The 18,766-nt window shown below is 41.4% G+C and overlaps 1 protein-coding gene across 6 annotated transcripts in view; it reads right to left on the bottom strand.

The window, feature by feature from the left end:
• The window catches only part of Cdk5rap2 (CDK5 regulatory subunit associated protein 2), a 182,551-nt gene that overhangs the window by 93,777 nt on the left and 70,008 nt on the right, over positions 1–18,766 (bottom strand). For 5 of the 6 annotated variants that reach the window (XM_040757326.1, XM_013117133.3, XM_021230116.2 and 2 more), the window contains 2 exons: positions 4,144–4,302; positions 238–378 (listed from right to left, as the gene is read on the bottom strand). The exons of the other annotated variant lie outside the window; for it this stretch is intronic. In XM_040757326.1, coding sequence (XP_040613260.1) covers positions 238–378; positions 4,144–4,302 — 300 coding nt within the window. The remainder of the gene's footprint in view (positions 1–237; positions 379–4,143; positions 4,303–18,766) is intronic. 6 annotated transcript variants of the gene reach the window in all.

The raw sequence follows: 18,766 nt of genomic DNA, 5'->3' as shown, positions 1-18,766 counted from the left end.
GCTCCTGTCCCAGAAAGCTGGAAATTCTCGGTATTAGGTGCACAGCAGGCAGGAATGACCAGACAAGGGATATTAATTTGCAGAGTGGCTAGACAAAGCCTCCCCGTCCCACCTGTTGTAAGCTCAACCGTCACCAAGAAGGCACTGGATAGTCACTATCAAAGGAGTTATCAAATACATTTCAGAAAAGAACATGAATACATTCGCATGTGGACACCCAAATTCAGTCAAGCTTGCCTTAGAGAAGATGAGTTTGCTGCCTGGTGACTGCTGAGAACACTTTTCTGTTATGAAGCCATCGCTCCCAAACTTGAGCTCCTCTGTAGTCATTAAATAACTGTTCTGCTGTATTGTTTCCAAATCTTTTTCGTTGGATTTCTAAGGAAATGAAACAAATTATAAGAAAGTTTTCATACACACACACACACACACACACACACACACACACACACACACACACACACACGTTTTCCTTAAACTCTTTAAGAACAGATACCTGATTTTGTCACAAAATTCTCATGTCCCCTAGATAACATTAGGCAACTACACAGTACACAGTTGTGACACAAGTTCATCTGCATATCATGACTGAGTGAGAGCAAGCAGCTTACCAGCAAGGTGGCCAAGGACAGTGGCTGTCCATGAAACTGTCCTTACTTGCCACTGTGACTGTCCTTCTAATGGATACAGTACTCTGGTCCAATGAGCTGGTATCATCCCCATCCCTAACTTTATCCTGTTCATTGCATGACCCTGGGTCCACTTCCTACCCAGTCAACATGCCAGGTAATTAGGGGGCTTGCATATGTAAGTCCAACAAAGTCTTAGTCTCCCTTGAAACTATAAACTCAAACCATTCATATGCACCAGGGAGAAAAGGCTGGGACTGCAAGTAGGCATTAAGGTGTGCTCACACATGAGGCTCTTTCTCCACGGCACACAATGTAGTTCCCCTCCCTGGCCCCTCAGAAGCCTGGATCCAATAACACAACAGGACTAGGAGACTGCATCTCTAGTCTCTGGCCAAGTTCAAGTGCAGAATCTATTTGAAAGCAAGGGATGAGATCCACATCTACCTCCTGAGCATGGAGCAGAATTAATTTAACATGCCAATCATTTAGAAGGAATTCAGTACTCACAAAGAAAGAAATGGGTAATTCTCTGGAAGGTCCCACGAACTATAATAGGAAGAACTAGAAGTCAGCTAACACTGCCTCTAGAATTGCACCTTCATCGATGTCATGTTTTGACCAAGCGAACTACACTGTAAGATTTAACAAGGAAACAGTAGCCCCACCCCGCCTCTCCCAGTTTTCTCCTCAAAGTGTCACTCCCAGGCAAAACTAACTTGCAATTCCGTAGGTGCTACTTCTGCTGTGTCTTCAGTTGTCAACATGACATTCTCATTCTTGTGCGTCTTGATTTCTTACATTTCAATTTACCAACTGGCTGGAATCAGGAGTGTGAGGATTTACATCTATCTCTCGCATCATTCATCTGCATCTCAAGACCTCCCCTAACAACTGTATCATAACTAGTTGAAACAAGATTTGCATTACATTTATAGCCACACAAATACTTGCCAAGCAATACAGCATTCATGATCACACATTCACATCAGCTCTTTGAACTTTTGGAATCAGTAACTAGTTTGCTCTATTTGCCTACTTAGTTCATAAAACAATTACAAACTGCAAATTTTCTCCAAATTCTCGGAAAAAAATTAAAATCCCACCTAATAAAGTCAAACACATCAGTTATTGATCAACAGTGCTGTAGCTTCCCAGAGGAGTCCCAGATAACACCCTCCCTCAAAGACCCAAACTTGGACTGTCCACTAAGTAGCTCAGCTGTCACTCTGGACTTCCCTTCAGCACATCCACGGGAAAGCCCTACTTTTTGGATCCTTTCTCTCTCCTGAGTTATTCCTTTGTTTATATGGTTCTTCTGCCAGTCAAGAACTTCCAGGAGACTGCATGCAAGACAATTTGAGGTAGTGCATATCTGAAAATACTCGCTCTGCTCTCACACTAGTGGACAGACTGGCTGAGGACAGAAAGCTAGTCCGGAAGCCACTCTCCCTCAAAGTTACAGAGCAGCACTTCCATGGCTTCAGTGTCCGAAGCAGCTGCTCAGAGTTCTGCTGCCATTCTAAGTCCCTTGCCCCACATGGTCCATGTTGCTCCCTCTATGGAGCCTTTCAGATCCTCTCTTAGTCACCAAGCTCGGGAATACCATAATGCCTCGCCTCAGACTATGGGTCTTCCTTTGTCCCTTGTGCAGGAACAGGGGTCTTTCTATTCTGGGACAAGGCTCCTGATACCTGGACCTGCTTCTCCTGCTTGGCTTCTGGGTACTCCAGTTAGTCATAGTTTGGACTTGAACCATGTTTCTAATTTTCTTATCTTTACCTTTTCCTTATCTTCTTGTTTGTTTAATTCTGTTTTCTGGAAGACTTACACAACTTTTATCTTCAACTTTCTAATTCTTGTACTGTAAATGTTTAAGTCAGAAATCATACACTGAATGTCCAATAGGCCATTCTTCTTTTCTAGATATCTTTATTTGTATTAGATTCTGATCTTACTCTGTGTGTGTGTGTGTGTGTGTGTGTGTGTGTGTGTGTGTGTGTGTGTGTGTGTGTGTGTGTACATATAGGATACCTATGTGGAACAAGGCAAGTTAGCTCTCTCCTTCCACCTTTATGTGGTGGGTTCTGGGGATCAAACTCAGGGTATCAGGCTTATATGACAACCAATTATGCCCACTGAGTCATTTCATGGATCCAGAATTTACTTCCTATTTTACATTGTTTTGGTATCAAATTTTGTAGGTTTAAAAAGCTATATAATTTTCACGCTGCCATTTCTACTACATTCTCCCCCCACGTACTTTAGATAAGGGCTCACTCACTCTATAGCCCAGGCTGACTTCACACTAATGATCCCCCTTCTCAGCCTTCCAAGTGCTAGGATTACAGGCATAAGTCACCCGCCCAGATTTCTATGCACCTTCCTTGTCTTTCTTCAACATTGTCTTTCTCCCATTTGATGAACTTAGGCCACTCCCATTTAAGTATTAAAGTGCGGAGAAATGGACAGAACAGAACAAAGTAGTCTTACTGGGAGACGTACAGGTGAAAGCCAGCTGTCTGAAAAGGATTTTCAACTTGCAGCAGCTTTCACTCTTTTCTCCTCGGGGAGGAATCTCGCTGGGTGGGGCCTGCGTATTGTAGTCACTTGACTGCCATTTCTGCTATACAATTTGCTGCCGTCTCCAATGACCCCCCCCCCCCACCCAAGGCCAGCACTTTTTTTGCTTGCATTCTCCAGAGATCTTTTGCTGGAGAAGAAGAGAAGGAGGCCCATGCCTGTCTAGAATCTCAGGCAAATCTCCTGTTTTCAAAGGTACTGGTCACATCTTATGTCTGTTGAGTCTTGAGCTGTAGCCTGTGTCAGCATGATTCTTATGTGCCTGCCACAGTGGCAAAACTGAGTCCTGTGCAGTCCCCCTGTCCAAACATGCACAGCATCCAGAATCTTGTTTACTCACAGCTTCTGCTGTACAGTACTACATGGCCCATGTGCTTACGTGATTCTGCACTTACACTCTTGTTTCAATGAAGCATCAGTAGTACATAGCAGCATTAAATACCTGGATTTAATCCACCACAGTTACTAAATGAGGAGTGAATTCCAAAATTAAACAGGAGAGGAAATGGGCAAAAAGGATGAAGAGCCACTGCCCAAGTACTTGAGGCCTCACTGAGTAGACTGGGCACAGGAGCAAATTCAGTGAGGGTGCCACCTTTTATCATGCGACCAAGGTAAGCACTTCCCTTCTCTGACCTTCTTTCCCTTCCCATCAGCTGAGGCTCATATAACATAAAGGAAGTTCCACGTGTCACAAACACAGCAGTGAAGTCTGTTAGAGTAGCAGTGATGGAATATGCCTCAGATCCCAGTGCCCCAAAGGTGGAGACAGGAAAGTCAGAGGCTCAAAGCCGTCACAACTACATAGTGAGTTTGAGACTAGTCAGTGCTATACGAGACGCTGTCTCAAATAAAAAGTTCTTGCAGAGTTTAGAATAAACGATTACCCTGAAAGGCGATTCACACATGAAAGGAGGAGGTGCTGTGGTACCTGAAGCATCAGGTCCTTCTGACTGCCACTTTCTGTTAAACATCTGACCACTTGATCTTGAGTGTGGAAATTTCCATTGCTTTCATTAGGGAGACTCTTGCAATGCTTCTCCAACGCATTCACTTCATTTCGTAGTTTTTCAACTTCATTTCTAAGGTCCTACCACAAGAAAAGGAAGAAAAACGGAATTTACTTGCTAAAGAGTTCAAGGTGACAACCTCTTACTAGTTTCACTTCCCAAATTATAAGGAAAACAAGCTGACCAATGTATTTAACAAATACAGCATTATTTCTCATTTAGAGCTTTACAAAAAGCAATTTTCAGAACATCACAATTTAGAAAAGTCTTTATATACATGGTATTATTTATAATGCTGGAAAACCAAACATCCTGAAACAAGGAAAAACTAAGAGAAAATTATAAAGAATAAATTACTTTTGTTGGCAAATTTTTTTTTTGTTTTGTTTTGTTTTGTTTTACAAGACAGGGTTTCTCTGTATTGTTTTGGAGGCTGTCGGTCCAGCCTGGCCTTGAACTCACAGAGATCCGCCTGCCTCTTCCTCCCGAGTGCTGGGATTAAAGGTGTGCGCCATCATCGCCCGGCTTAGAATAAATTACTTTTAAAAACACAATTACAAGTAAAGACAAACCAGAATAATCAAGCTGTGTGTATGACACAATACACTGAGGGAGCACTGTGAGAGGACACCTAAGCAGAGGGACGACAGGGGTGACAGGACACTTTTACCTTGTCCCTGAGTTTCTAAACTCCTCCTTACTTTTGTCACTGAAATTCTACAATGCATGTAATCAATCAGGAAAGGCCTTAACAGTGGTCAGGAAGAACCCGTAATAATGCACAAATAATCTTGGTAGGAATTTTTTTAAAGTGAGGAAAAGAAACAATATACAGTAAGATCGCCACTACCTTATGACAGGTGTTAATGAGGTCCATTTTTGAAGTTGACTATTGGGAAAGTAAACGACTGTGAACAACCCAGATGTGCACCAACAGGGATACACTGTGACAGTCTCACCACAGAACACCTGCGCTGTGCAGGAAAAGGAACAGGGTCTCTCTGAAGACGCCCAGAGTCATCTCCAGAACATGTTAATGCAGGTGTTGAGGAAGGGAGAGACAGCCAAGAGAAAGGAGAGCATGCTGCCATGTATTTCACATAACACAAGCTAAATGGCTGCCCATAAGACAGGAGAGCTGGACAGAAGAAACAAAAGAAAAGACAGAAGTAGCTTGTATATGTGGCCATTACAACTTTATGCAACTATCTCTTGTAGAGTTCCCCTAAAACTGAAAACAGAGCAAGAGAAGGAACAGCGAGTCAGTAACCTGAGGGTGGAGTAATGAGCACCCGCTTGCTGAGATCTCTCTCCACAGACAAAGGGGAAGACAAATCATTAAAACTGTTTTAAGTAACTGTGTCAAAAATAATAATACTAGTAATGGTATTCTGAAGTGCATGTACACACCTAAGAAATATTTATTAAATGAATAGTTACTTAGTCTCATTAGATTTGGGACTTTCAACACCATAGGAAAGAAATACAACCAGGAACAAAGGTAGCCTCACTGTAACCCTGAATCTGAGCCATGCACAAACACTTACACTTGGCTGTTTCCCTCTGTCCACTGAGAAGAGCCCGCATCAACGTCCTGCTGGCATCCACAGTGTTCTCAGCCATTTCCCACCAAAACAATGTGCTTTTTCTGTGGGCCCCAAAGTTTAGTACTAAGACAGAATTGCCTGCATCCTCCCAACTAATGCTGCAGAATCCAGAAAGGTAGAGCCATCACTCCATGTTCTAACAGGTCCTCCAGGTAGCTGTGGAGCGCATGGAAGCTCATCTCACAAGAACAGACGACTAACTGCAGACTCGGGACAGGAGCATACAAGATGAGCCCAGATATATTTTCACACCCAAGAGGAAGGAAGGGAATCAAGGACAACAACAAGAACATCCAAAAGAACCAACCAGAACAAGCTTTTTCCACTATTGAGGGAGAAAACAGAATTTTCATAAGGATGAGCACGGAATTCAAATACACATTCAATCTGAGGATAGGGCTTAGTGGAGGAGACTTAGGACACACAAAGCCTTGGGTTCAGTCCCTCAGTCCCTAACACACATGTGTGCACGCGTGCACTGTGGGAGTAAGGAAATCCATGAATTCATGCCACTTTAAAAAACAAAACAAAACAAAACAAAAAAACACTTTTAGTTGCTCTGTTAGGCAGAATAACTGTTCCTCAGAGATGTTCCCACTCCCACCCCTGAATGGCAAAAAAGAATAAAGGTTAACAGATGAACTTCAAGCTGTTTACTAGCTGACTTTAAAAGGCACGTGTCATCCTGGGTTGTCAAGGTGGCTCCAGGATTACAAGATGGAAGGGATGCAGAAACATCTTCTAGCAACAATGGCTGCCACTGAAGATGGAAGGACACCGCTGGTCCAGAATCCACAGCCTCCAGGAGGAAGACAACCAATCCTAGAACAGCCTCCACCTGGGTTTGGCAAGCCTGTCTCAACTTCTGACTTGACAAGAGTAAGACTAATTCTGTACTGTGATAACCTGATATAGCTGAAATATGAAATAACTACCTTTTGAGGTGAAAATAACTCCTTTTGTTATTTTTATGTTTAATTTTTACTGTATGAACTGGCCCTCATGACAAACAGCTAGATAAGAAGAAGCAAGTACATTTTTTTCCAGGCATATTCAGCTATAAAAAGGGAAATAATAAAACCAGATAATCACCGGTTTATAAACAATCACAAAATAAGAGATTCCAATATTGGGGGAAAACAAAAATATTTTTAAATTAAATGTTGTCCTTTCAAGGGAAAAAGATGAGGCTATCTTAGATCCTTAAACCAAAAGAAGATCACAAGCTATCATGAACTCTAAGCAGTAAACCAAAATTCAATTCTACAGGGGGTACACAATTTTTTTTTTGGTTCCAAGTTTGTTTTTAATTTTCCACACAAAACTGTCCCTAGTGTCACTGGGCTATTAGTTCTAGATCCCCAAATGATACTACAAGTAACACCCAAGTCCTTCCTATAACAATAAAATACTTGCATAGGATCTGCTCAAATCCTCCAATTGCTATAATATTTAGAACAATGCAAATGCTGTCTGTACACAGCTGTTACACAATATTGTTAGAGAATAACGGCCAGAAGTCTCTACATGTTTAATACAGACACAATTTTCAACTCAAGCTTGGTTAAATGTGTAAATGCAGAACCCAGACACAGAGCCAGCTGTGATGCTAAACCAACAGGAACAGAATAATAACCAATGAGCTAGTCCTGCCAACAACTTCAGCCATGTTCAAGTTGTGAACGCTTCTTTTGGACCTTCTCCAACTGCAAGGAGTCTTTAGATTATTTTAACTTTGGTTTCAACTTTTCGCCATATTATTTATTTATTTATTTATTCTGGTATGCCATAACTTATAAAGAACATACAGCAACTACACAAGACATAAAAAAGAACAATTAAAAAAAAAAGAAAGAAAGAAAAGGAAAGCTGGTGTTATGCCTCAAACCTAGCCAGCCTAGTCTACAGAGAAAATTCCTGGCCAGCTAGGTCTGCAGAGCAAGATCCTGTCTCCAAAAATTAAAACAATTCTACACAAATACAGCAAAATTAATTGCACTGTTTCATTACAGTCTCCAACTATTTGAGCCTCTGCATAACATGTTATTACACTGTACTGCTTTTTATTGCTATAGGTATCTTTTAGCTTTCGATTTAACTTTTCAGGAAAATCTGTGAGAGGAATTTCTATGTCAAAGTGTATGTTTCATCACATCCCTGTCAGTACTAGCTTCCAAAATATTTGCTAATGGAACTCACAAGAAAAACTTCTTCATAAGTGTTTAAATTTGCATTTCTTTGATTGCCAACCATGTCTGTATAGAAGTGACTACTGTTTTTTCCCTCTTGGTAAACTCTTCTTGCTAGCTATAAATGGCAATACTTTCAAGAACAGTTCAAACCAAAGCTGTTCCTTTAAGAATCATGTACAAGGGGCCTAGAGAGATGACTCAGCAGTTCAAAGCACTGACTGCTCTTCTAGAGGACTGAGTTTGACTTCCAGCACCCACATGGCAGCTCACAGTCATCTGTAACTCCAACTTCCAGAGAGCTGATGCCTTTTGGTGTCTGTGGGCACAAGCCGTGTAAGTGGTGAATAGACATACATGCACGCCAAGCATTAATATACATAAATAAATTATAAAAGAATCACCCATGGTATGCACTTACAAAGAGAGATTCAATTCTTTCACATCAGAATTCCTTCCAGGGCAAAGTCCATCTAACTTCCTAAATCTATTACAGAGGAGGCAGGAATCACCTGTCCAATAAACAGGACTTTATTATATTTTTCCCCCTGGGGTCTTGTTGCTGTTTCTAATCATGATGAACACATACCAGTGCCAGAGAAGCAGCTGTGACTGAGAAGTATGCAATCCAATAAGGAAGATCTGGAATGCTCCTGCATTTTGAGTCAATGGAGCACAAGCTGTTGGGGCAAGCACTTACTATGACCCAGACCATGTGCCAAGTTAATCTGTTTCATCTTCAAAATTATAATGTCTTTAATCCCAGCACTTAGGAGGTAGAGGCAGGAAGAATTCTGAGTTCGAAGCCAGCATAGTCTACAAAGTTGAGTCCCAGGCCAGCCAGGGCTTCCTAATGAGACCTTGCCTCAAAAACAAAATTGTGATGACCTTTGAGGCCCACCTGATTCCGGCTGAACCTTGGCAACCTCCAAGCTCTCTGCTTGCTGCTCGGCCCACTAGTTCTGCTCTGGCTCTTATACTGTACATATGTACTCAACTCATGACCCTCATACTTGCTGTACCCAATGCCTGTGGTTCAGGACTGACCCTCACCTCTTGCAGGCCCGTCACCTCACTCCAGTTTTCATAACCTCCCTCTCTACCTCCTCCTCCACACTCCCTTCCTCTAATTCCTCTTTCCCATAGCACCTGCTAATATAGTATACCTATTTTGTGTGAACATTTTCAGTCCCACAAGAGCAGAGATCATATTATGTTTACTGCTGCAACTCTATCCCCTATAATGGCACCATACACATAGAAAGAAGTATAACAGATTAAAGAGAGTCATAAACTCTCTGACTTTTCCCCATGGAGAAAAAGGGAATCTGTGTCTCCACTTTTTAAAGCTTAGGGATGTGGTGACCATTGCAATCTAAAGAGCACAGGCCATTTCAGGCCCAGGCCTGGAGTTTCTAATTCCCGTCTCTTCCAGCACTCTCTTGGAGGTCTCCAAGTCCTGCACATCTAAAAGGCATGGCCATCCTAATTCTCCTATGCTGGAGAGGCCAACTGCAGGTACTCTACTTGATAATCTCAGCTTAATTTTCCACCCATCTCCAACAAGATACCAAATATAAGAATCACTTGCCCTCCAATGCAGCCCACCTATCAAATGCATACACGTAGAGCAGAAAACCATTCTGGTGAGCCCTGCCTAAATCCTTGGCTAGTAAAATGACATATAAATTTATCATTTTAGACATCAACTTTGGGGATGAATCTATAATAATCAAATCAGCACTCAACAAAATATCTAAGTATCTATTGGATAAATGAAGTAAAGAACAAGTAAATGAGGAAAATAATGAATAAGTAAATAGAAGATGGAATTTGGGGGTCTCATGGTGCTCTACCAATCAGGTACACTCCAGCCCTTCTCTGTTGTATTTGTTTCTTACTCTTTAACCTTTTGGCTCCCAAATACCTCACACACAGTCTTATTATTGCTTATGAATTCCCAGCCTTAGCTTAGCTTTTCTTAACTTTAGTTAACCCGTCTACCTTTTCCCTGTAGCCTTTTATCTTTCTTACTTCTGTGTTTGTTACTTTCCTTCTTACTATGTGGCTGTCTGCGTGGCTGGCCCCTGACATCATCCTCTCCTTGTACTCTGGCTGCTCTCTTCCTGGTTTCTCCATCTATTTATTCTCTCTGTCTGCCAGCCCCACCTAACCTTGCTCCTGCCTGGCTATTGGCTGTTCAGTTCTCTACTGACCATCAACTTCACAGAGTTAAACAAACGCAGTATAAAAAGTCACACACTTTAAAATAATATTCCCCAACGCGGCTCCCATTTTATGAGCAAGGAGGAGACTAAGGGAAGCTACTTTGCTTGTGATCACAGAGACTAAGGAACACAACCTGCTGGTATCTAGTTCCAAACCCTCTTAGTTTACACCTACACCAAAGCACATATCTGGGGCTTTTTTTGTAATAATACAATGATCTCAATCCACTTAGTCAAACCCATCTACCACACCACTTTGAGGGCCCATTCACCAAGAAGGGAAAAAAAAAAAATCAATGAATGTTAAGATCTTATGTTAAGATAGGCACTTAAACATATCTTTAACATCACGGTGGAGCAAGAATTTGATCACTCACATCTGTGCAAAAACTAGACATGGGCAGAGCCGGGTGAGGAGGCACAGAAACAGGCAAATTCCTAGAATGCACGGGCCAGCCTGGCAGAAACAATGGGTTCCATGTACAGTAAGAAACCATATCTCAAAAAAAAAAAAAAAAGGTGGTGAACAACAGAGGAAGATCACCTTCTGGCCTTTAGCTCACACACTGGCACCCATGTGCATGTATGCTAACATGAACACATACATAAACCACACGCACACACACACTAAATCTGCACACTACCTTAGGAAGAGTGTGCTTTCTTTAGAATTTTACTCTAGTTGTGAATATTGTTTTAATATACTTTTAATTGGTAAATAACCATATTTATAAGCAAAGTGTCATATTTTGATGTATGTATACACTGTGGAACAACTGTATCAAGCTAATTAACACGTTTGTCACTTAAATGTCTCCTTTAGTGATATTTAATATTTGTCATTTTAGCAATATTAAATTTCTGGATATTTTATATTCACTATGCCATACAACAGACCTGAAAAATCTCTCTCTTATTTGAACATCTGTTCTTTTGGTGAACATCTCTCCGCGTTCCTCCATAAGCACCGTATTCCAGGAAGCACCATTCTACTCTGCTGCTGGAGGGTCAGCTTCTTTAGATCCCAAGTCCACTCACGCTGTATAAATGACAGCTTCATTTTATGGCTGGGTATCATTCCTGTGTGCATGGGCATGCGTGTGTATGTGTATACTAGGTGTGGAACACTTAGCTCACTTCCATTCTTGACTGTTGTCAATAGTGCTGTAGTGAACAAAAAATGAGAGTGCAAATATTTCTTCAGCATACTAACTTCAATCCTTTTGGATACATACACAAAAGAGCAATTACTGAATCATAAGATAATTCTAGTTTCATTTCCCGAGGAACCTTCATTCTATTCTCCAAGAAATGATTCCCTAATTTACATCCCCACCAACAGGGCACACGAGTCCCCTTTCCCCGAATCCTCCCCAGGATTCGTTATCTTTCATCTTTTTGGTAATACCTATTCTAATGGTCTCAAGGTGATATGTTGTTGGGATTGTAATTCTGCATTTCCACAATAACGAGGAAAGTGGAACTTATTTTTTCACAAACTATTTGTATGTTTTCATCTGAGAAATCTAATCAAGTCCTTTGCTCGTTTAGTTATGTTATTTGGATTTCTTAAATATTATGAGTACTTATCAACTTCTTATATGACGTGTGGCTTATACATACTTTCTCTCAAGGTATAGGCTATCTCTTCTCTCTGTTAAATTGTTTCTTTTGTTTCTAAAAAAAAAGTTTCTTTTGCTTTGTAACCTGTGCTTTCAGGATCATATCCCCAAAAAAAACAACTGTCACAAACTTTACCTTCTGTGTTTCACATCTAGCTGTGAGCTCACTTTTCATATGGTATGAGATAAAGATCCAATTTCACTTTCACGTTTCAGTTTTTTGTAATAACCATCCTAAGAGTTTTAAGGTGATATGTTGTTGTGGTTGTAATAACTGTTGTCCCACCTCTGTTCATTGAAGATATTATCCATTCCTAGTCCAGGACCATATTTGATTATATCTGCTTTATTGTCTATTTGATTAAAGTATTCTAATTCTTTAAAAGTTCATACTCGGTCCGAAGTGTGCATTCTTCCTGTGCACAGCACTACAAGTCTATGAACACCAATCTCTATGTTTCACTCTTGCCTAACACTTGTCAGACTCACATTTTGAGGGGTGACTCAAGTTCTAATTCAATGGTTCTCTCCCTTCCTAATGTTGCGACCCTGTAATACAGTTCCTCATGTTGTGGTTACTACAACCATAAAATTATTTCATTGCTACTTCATAACTGTAATTTTGCTACTGTTATGAATCATAATGTAAATAACTGGTATGAAGGATATTTTTATGTGAGCATTGTGAAGGGGTCATTTGATCATAGAAATGATGTTCTAGTATTTGTGTATCTGAAAATCATTATTCTAGTATCCTTTATCATTTGCTTTAAGACTTTTAATTCAGCTATCTAGGAGAACATGTGGCAAAAGCTACTAGTATATGCCACATTCTCCCACATCCCCCAAACTGAGTTAACACATGAAAATGGTTTCTCCAAAATTCTATAAAGCATCACTCTTCAAGATCAGGGGTATAAATGTAAGGTCTAATATAACCCTTGGTGCACTATGAGAGAAATAAAGAGACAGAGAGGAGAGAAGGGGAGGGAGGGAAAAAGAGGGAGGGAGGAGGAGGAGAGGGAGAGAGAGAGAGAGAGAGAGAGAGAGAGAACATATCAGGAGGTATATGACCCATTGTATCATTAAGGCATAAAGGGAAGTCAATCCCCAGAAGATAAGCGCTTTCCCTTAGTATGATTATATCACCATGAAACTCACCATTTTCTGAACACTAGCTACAAGCCAAGCATGGGCCAAGGCACATGGTAAGGATCATCAGTCTTACTTCCCAGAAAGATAAACAATGCTCATAGAAACTGAGTGGGTCGAACAAAGATTTATGTATTTTCTAATGCTGAAATTGAAAACCAAGCCAGTGTGGCCCAAGTTCTGTGGTCTCAACTCCACCTGTCAAAACTAAAAGTTTTAAAGCGCTCTATATCATGGGCTTTCATTAGGCAATACTTCCAATAGCACAAGTCAATTTTCTAATGTCTCCACGCTTGAATGTCTGAGGCCCTCCTCCAAATAGATGGGGCAGGAGCAGGATCTACCAACTCCTATGGTCAACAATGAGAAAAGGCTTAAAGCAAAGTGACTGAAGCCTATGGGAGGATGTGTTTTAAGGTGGCCTTGAAGAGGAACAGCTGCCATGGCAACACAAAGACAGCCAACTGACTCATGCTCTCACAACCCAGGGAGTTATAATAAATGTTTCAGGGAGGCATGGAGACAGCATGCCTTGCAGAAGCAAAACAATCAGAACTGAAAATTGATGACCTTGGGTGGTTCCCTCAAATCTCCTTCAATATTCCAGGGCTGGCCAAATAGAAAGACTTTGCCTTGAATCATGGCTCAACTGCTAACTAGCTATGTGACCATGGACACAAGTGGTTCCCATCCCAGAAAGGAGATGATAACGTGGCTTCTTTGGGCTTTGAGGTTAAATGAAAGGATACAGGATGTGCGCCCAGCATGAAGGCTATGGCTGAGGTACAGCAAATCTCTTCCCTCTTAGTAGAAAGAGCACATGAGAAACGAAGAGCCTGGACTCTGAGCTCTTTGTGGCTAAGAACCCCCAAATCCTGCCCTGATGACCACCTCTGCACCCCAAAGCTAATCTAGGATCTGTACAGCAGAGTGAGAATCAAAGTACAATCTTGTGAATTACATATTCCAAGTAGGATTTGACAGAAACAATTTTTTTGAATTCCTTGTTGTTTCTGTCACTATTTAGGGAGGGGAAAGGGCATGAACCCACTTGAATCCTCTTCCTTAAGAATCCAGGAGTGACAGAAAGGATTCATGAGGAAATAATGGAGTCAGTCCTCCCAACCAAGCTGTGCTGTGCCTCATAGGACTGAATTGCAAAGCAGAGGAAATCTGAAACTTGGTCTCTTGTCTTAAATTACCATACCTCTCCCCAGTTAACAAGGATGGCCCCATAAATACTCTGGACACTAATCTACTGAGCAGATCTCCCATGAAGAAGGATGGGAAGAAGGAAGGGTTCACATTGCAGAATTAGGAGGCACTCAGCCCCTCGTCTCATGGCATCACCATCACATGCCTCCTTCAGAATACAGCTGCCACAAGGGCAACTGTGGCAACTTCACAAACTTTTTTCAACTAGTCACATGGAGACAAAAAAACTCAAGAGGCAGCAGCCCATCCCTTCACCTCAGCTTATCTCAAACCAGTCATTTCATTCACACTTTCTATAGTGTTCTTTCTGCCTGTCTCCAGCTAGCTCCTTTCACGTGAAAATATGTAAACGCCCCCCCCCAATCTACATGGAAGCAGCATGCCACCTTCCAAGGTCCAATCATGGTGCCACCTCTTTTACAAAGCACTCCTCGATGAATCACCCTACCTATTTGGAGTCCAAGGAGCTCAAGAAACAAAGTAACAGGATTTCAAAATCATGTTGCTAAATGTAAGTATTCTAAATTCTATTTGTAAAAAAAAAAAAAAGCCCTCACCCAATTCAATTTCCTAACAATTATACCTCTCTTACAATAAACTATGAAGCTGTCAAAAATCGATGATAGAATTCCCAATAGTTCAAAAAGAATGTTTTAACACCAGTAAAAGGACTGCAGAGACAAAAGCTATGCAGTTAAAAGATCATTCTCTTCTTCCAGAGGACCCAAGTTCAATTCCCAGCACCCATGTTATGTTAGCCACAAAAACCACTCCAGTGTCAGGGGTAGCCATCACTTCCAGCATCTATGGGCACTCCACTCACCTGAATGTCTCTCTCACACACACACACACACACACACACACACACACACACACACACACACACACACACACACACAAATTTTCCTTTAGAAAGTGTCAGTGAGCTCCAAAATCATACAGGTAAACAAACAAAATTAGGAAAACAATACACAATATGAATGACAAAATTTCAAGCCTTAACAGATAGATCATGAGAAAGAAAGAACCCTGGAACTTCAAAATAGGTGATAAAATTTTACATTCAGACAGAAAAGAATAAATGTGGAGCAGCATGGGAGGTCTCTGTGGTACCGTCAAGAGGTCAAACAGGACACTGGCATGCCTGACATGGAAGGAATAAAGGGAAAGGGCATAGAAAAACTACTCAATGAGAGACAAGAAGACAAAAACAAAAGCAAACTTCCTAACAGTGAAGAAAACATGGATATCCAGATTCAAACCAGGGAGGGAGGGAGGGAGGGAAGGAGGGAGGGAGGAAGAGAGGTCCCTATCACACACAGGACAAAGAAAAAAATTTTAAAGTCTGCAAGAGAAAAATATCAAGTCACATTTAAGGGCAAACCCATTAAGCTAACAGCACACTTCTTACCAGAAATCTGCAAAGGGTATAGACTGATGTATTTCAGGTTCTGAAGAAGGTACCTGTCAAACAAGACTACCATACCAAGCAAGGCTGTCTGTCAAAAATGGAAGCAAAGATCAACCCAAACAAGCAAAACCTAATGAGCCTGTGATATCAGACGAGAGATGCTTGAGGGAGTCTACCACATACATGGCAGGTGTACAGTACACATGCACAGCACATGTGCACACATGCACACACACACACACATCAACACATATACACAAATAATAATAATATTAATTTTTAAAGTAAATTTAACAAATCAGAAATGTATAGGTGCTAATATTAGATCACCTGATTTTATAAAACATTTTACCAAATGAAAGAGATAGCTCTAAAACAATAGTGGGGGGCTTAATATCAGATTCTTCTCAATAGACTGTCTACCAAAAAATGAACATCAAAGGTAAACTATGAAATAGATGAATGGATTTAACAGATATTTACAGAACAGTCTAGACAACAGTTACAAAACACACATTTTCCCCCATCAATGGTACTTTCACTAGAAGAGACCATATGTTAACCCAGAAAATTTGTCTTAACAAATTAAAAAATATTTCCTTTATCTTTATTGATCATAATGGGACTGTGGAATACACAGAGATTGGATACCTAGAAACCAACAGGAGGGGAACTTCAGAAATTACATAAGTTAAAAAGAACCCAACGGCCTGTAACTCCAACTCCAGGGGCTCTGACATTCTCTCTGGCCTCCATAGGCCAGCACGTTTGACTGGCATCCACACACACATATAAGTGAAAACTGAACAACACACTTCTGAACAAACAACATGTAACTGAGGAAATCAACTAAAGAAAAAGACAGTTAAAGGGAGGAGAACTTAAAATGTCCTTGAAAGGAATGAAAATGGAAACAAAACACACCAAAACCTATGGGACACAGCAACAGCAGTATTAACAGGCAAGCACACAGCAACAAAAGCCTGCATCAAAACCAGAGTTTAAATAACCTAAAGAGATGTACTCAAGTTCTCACAGAAGGCAGAACAAACCCAAGGTCAGTTTCCAGAGCCCATATCAAGCAGCTTACAACTGCCTGTAACTCCAGCTCTGAGGGATTTGTACTGGCTGACTTTGGGTGTCAACTTGACACAAGCTGGAGTCATCAGAGGAAGGAGCCTCAGCAGAGGAAATACCTCCCTGAGATCAGCTGTGAGGCATTTTCTCATTTAGTGATTAATGGGGAGGGCCCAGCCCATGGTGGGTGATGCCATCCCCGGAGTGTCTGTCCTGGGTTCTATGAGAAAGCAGGCTGAATAAGGCAGGGAAAGGAGGCCAGTAAGCTGCTCCCCTCCATGGCCTCTGCATCAGCTCCTGCCTCCAGGATGCTGCCCTTTTGAGCTCCTGTCCTGACTTCCTTCAGTGATGACAGCAGTGCCAAAGTGTAAGTCTAACAAACCCCTTCCTCTCCTCCTTGCTCTTTGGTCATGGTGTTTCGTCACAGCAGCGGAAACCCTAAGGCACTATTCAAAGGTTTCTGGCTTCCACAGGAACTGCACTCATAAGTACATACCTACACAGAGACCAAACATACACTCATAATTCTAAACAAAATAAAATCCTAAAAAAACTTGGTGAGATACCATCTCATTTCAGTTAGCATGACTACTGTCAAAAAACAAACAAAAAAAGTTAATACTCCCAAAAACTGCCCTGTGATCCCATTCCTCAAGAAATGAAGGCAGCACACAAAACAGCCAAGGATCTGTCTGCTTGTACCCATGTCAGTGTCCCCGACCTCAATTCCACTGTGAGCAGGGAAACAATCCAAGAGAACAAAGCTTCAGGGCTGGTTACATCAAAATTCCCTTGCAAAGTAGCAAAGCACCTGTGACCCTTACAGCAAGAATGAGTTCTATTGGCTGATAAACAGCTCAGAGCTAGAGTCTGCAGCAGCAAGCAGTTCTCAACCTGTGGGTCACAACCCTTTTTAGGTTATGATATGGAGGATACAGGTGGAGGTCCCTAATAGAACAGCAAAGGATCACCGGGTAGATTGACTACTTTTCACTCTGGCTTTCGAGATGACTAGGCATCAGTATTTCCTTCCATTGAAGGTCTGTTTGACAATCCCGGTGTCTCCAATGCTTATTATAAGCTGTGCTTCTTACATGCGCTAGCCTAGGTTTAATAGGTCACTTTTTACAACATGGTATGGAATAGGCCTAAGTGCCCATCACCAGATGAATGCATAAAAAATATGATATATAGGAGTACCATTCTACCATAAAGAATACAAGCCTGCCATGGAATTGTGGGGCATCACATCATGCAAAGAAAGCCACACAGAAAGAAAGTCATTGTATGTTCATTCCATGCATAGAAACAAGCAACAAAAAGTAACCTGAAACTAGGGATTCCTCAGAGACAGGAAGGGAAGTGGGGAGCTAGAGAGAGCCTGATAGAGGGTGCATAGACAGGATCCATACGTAATGTATGCATATATGGGAATACCTTGGTAAATCCCATGAATGTGTACAATGCTAATAAGGGAAGCAAGCAATATTAACGAAAGCTAGTTTGCTGAAGTTTTTTCACAACAGTTTGATAAGTTATTTTGGTTTGCTGAAACAGGGTCTCATGGATCCCAGGCTAGCGTCAAACTCACTATGAAGCTAAGGATGACCCTGAACTCCTGATTTTCTTGCCTCTCCAAGCCCAGTGATTGCAGATGTGCACTGCCTCACCTGAATCACAGCACTGGTTTTGCAGAAGCCTTAGGATTAAGAACACCCAATCTTGGTCGACTAGAGGAATCATGTAACTATATGCTCCTGGGCATCCACCAAAATGGATTCAGCAGGTGTGAGAAAGAGCAAAGAAACCTGTGTTTGTTTTTAATGCAAAAAGCCACCACTGTAAGGACTCTTCAGTGCCCACAGTGTGCAGCTGCTTTATTTGCTATGAGTACAGGATTGAGTGAAATTTTGGAAACCTCAATCCTACACCAGTTCCACCTTGCTCCCTAGTGAATACTGAAACCAAGATTTGCAGGATGCTGTCTCCTCGCTCTCTGAATTTCTGCATTAATAGGCAATTTTCCTTTGAGATTTGTAGGTG

The sequence above is a fragment of the Mesocricetus auratus genome, unplaced genomic scaffold, assembly GCF_017639785.1.
Source record: "Mesocricetus auratus isolate SY011 unplaced genomic scaffold, BCM_Maur_2.0 Super-Scaffold_100014, whole genome shotgun sequence".
NCBI classification, from domain to species: domain Eukaryota; kingdom Metazoa; phylum Chordata; class Mammalia; order Rodentia; family Cricetidae; genus Mesocricetus; species Mesocricetus auratus.
This window is presented reverse-complemented; position numbering and strand designations above follow the sequence as displayed.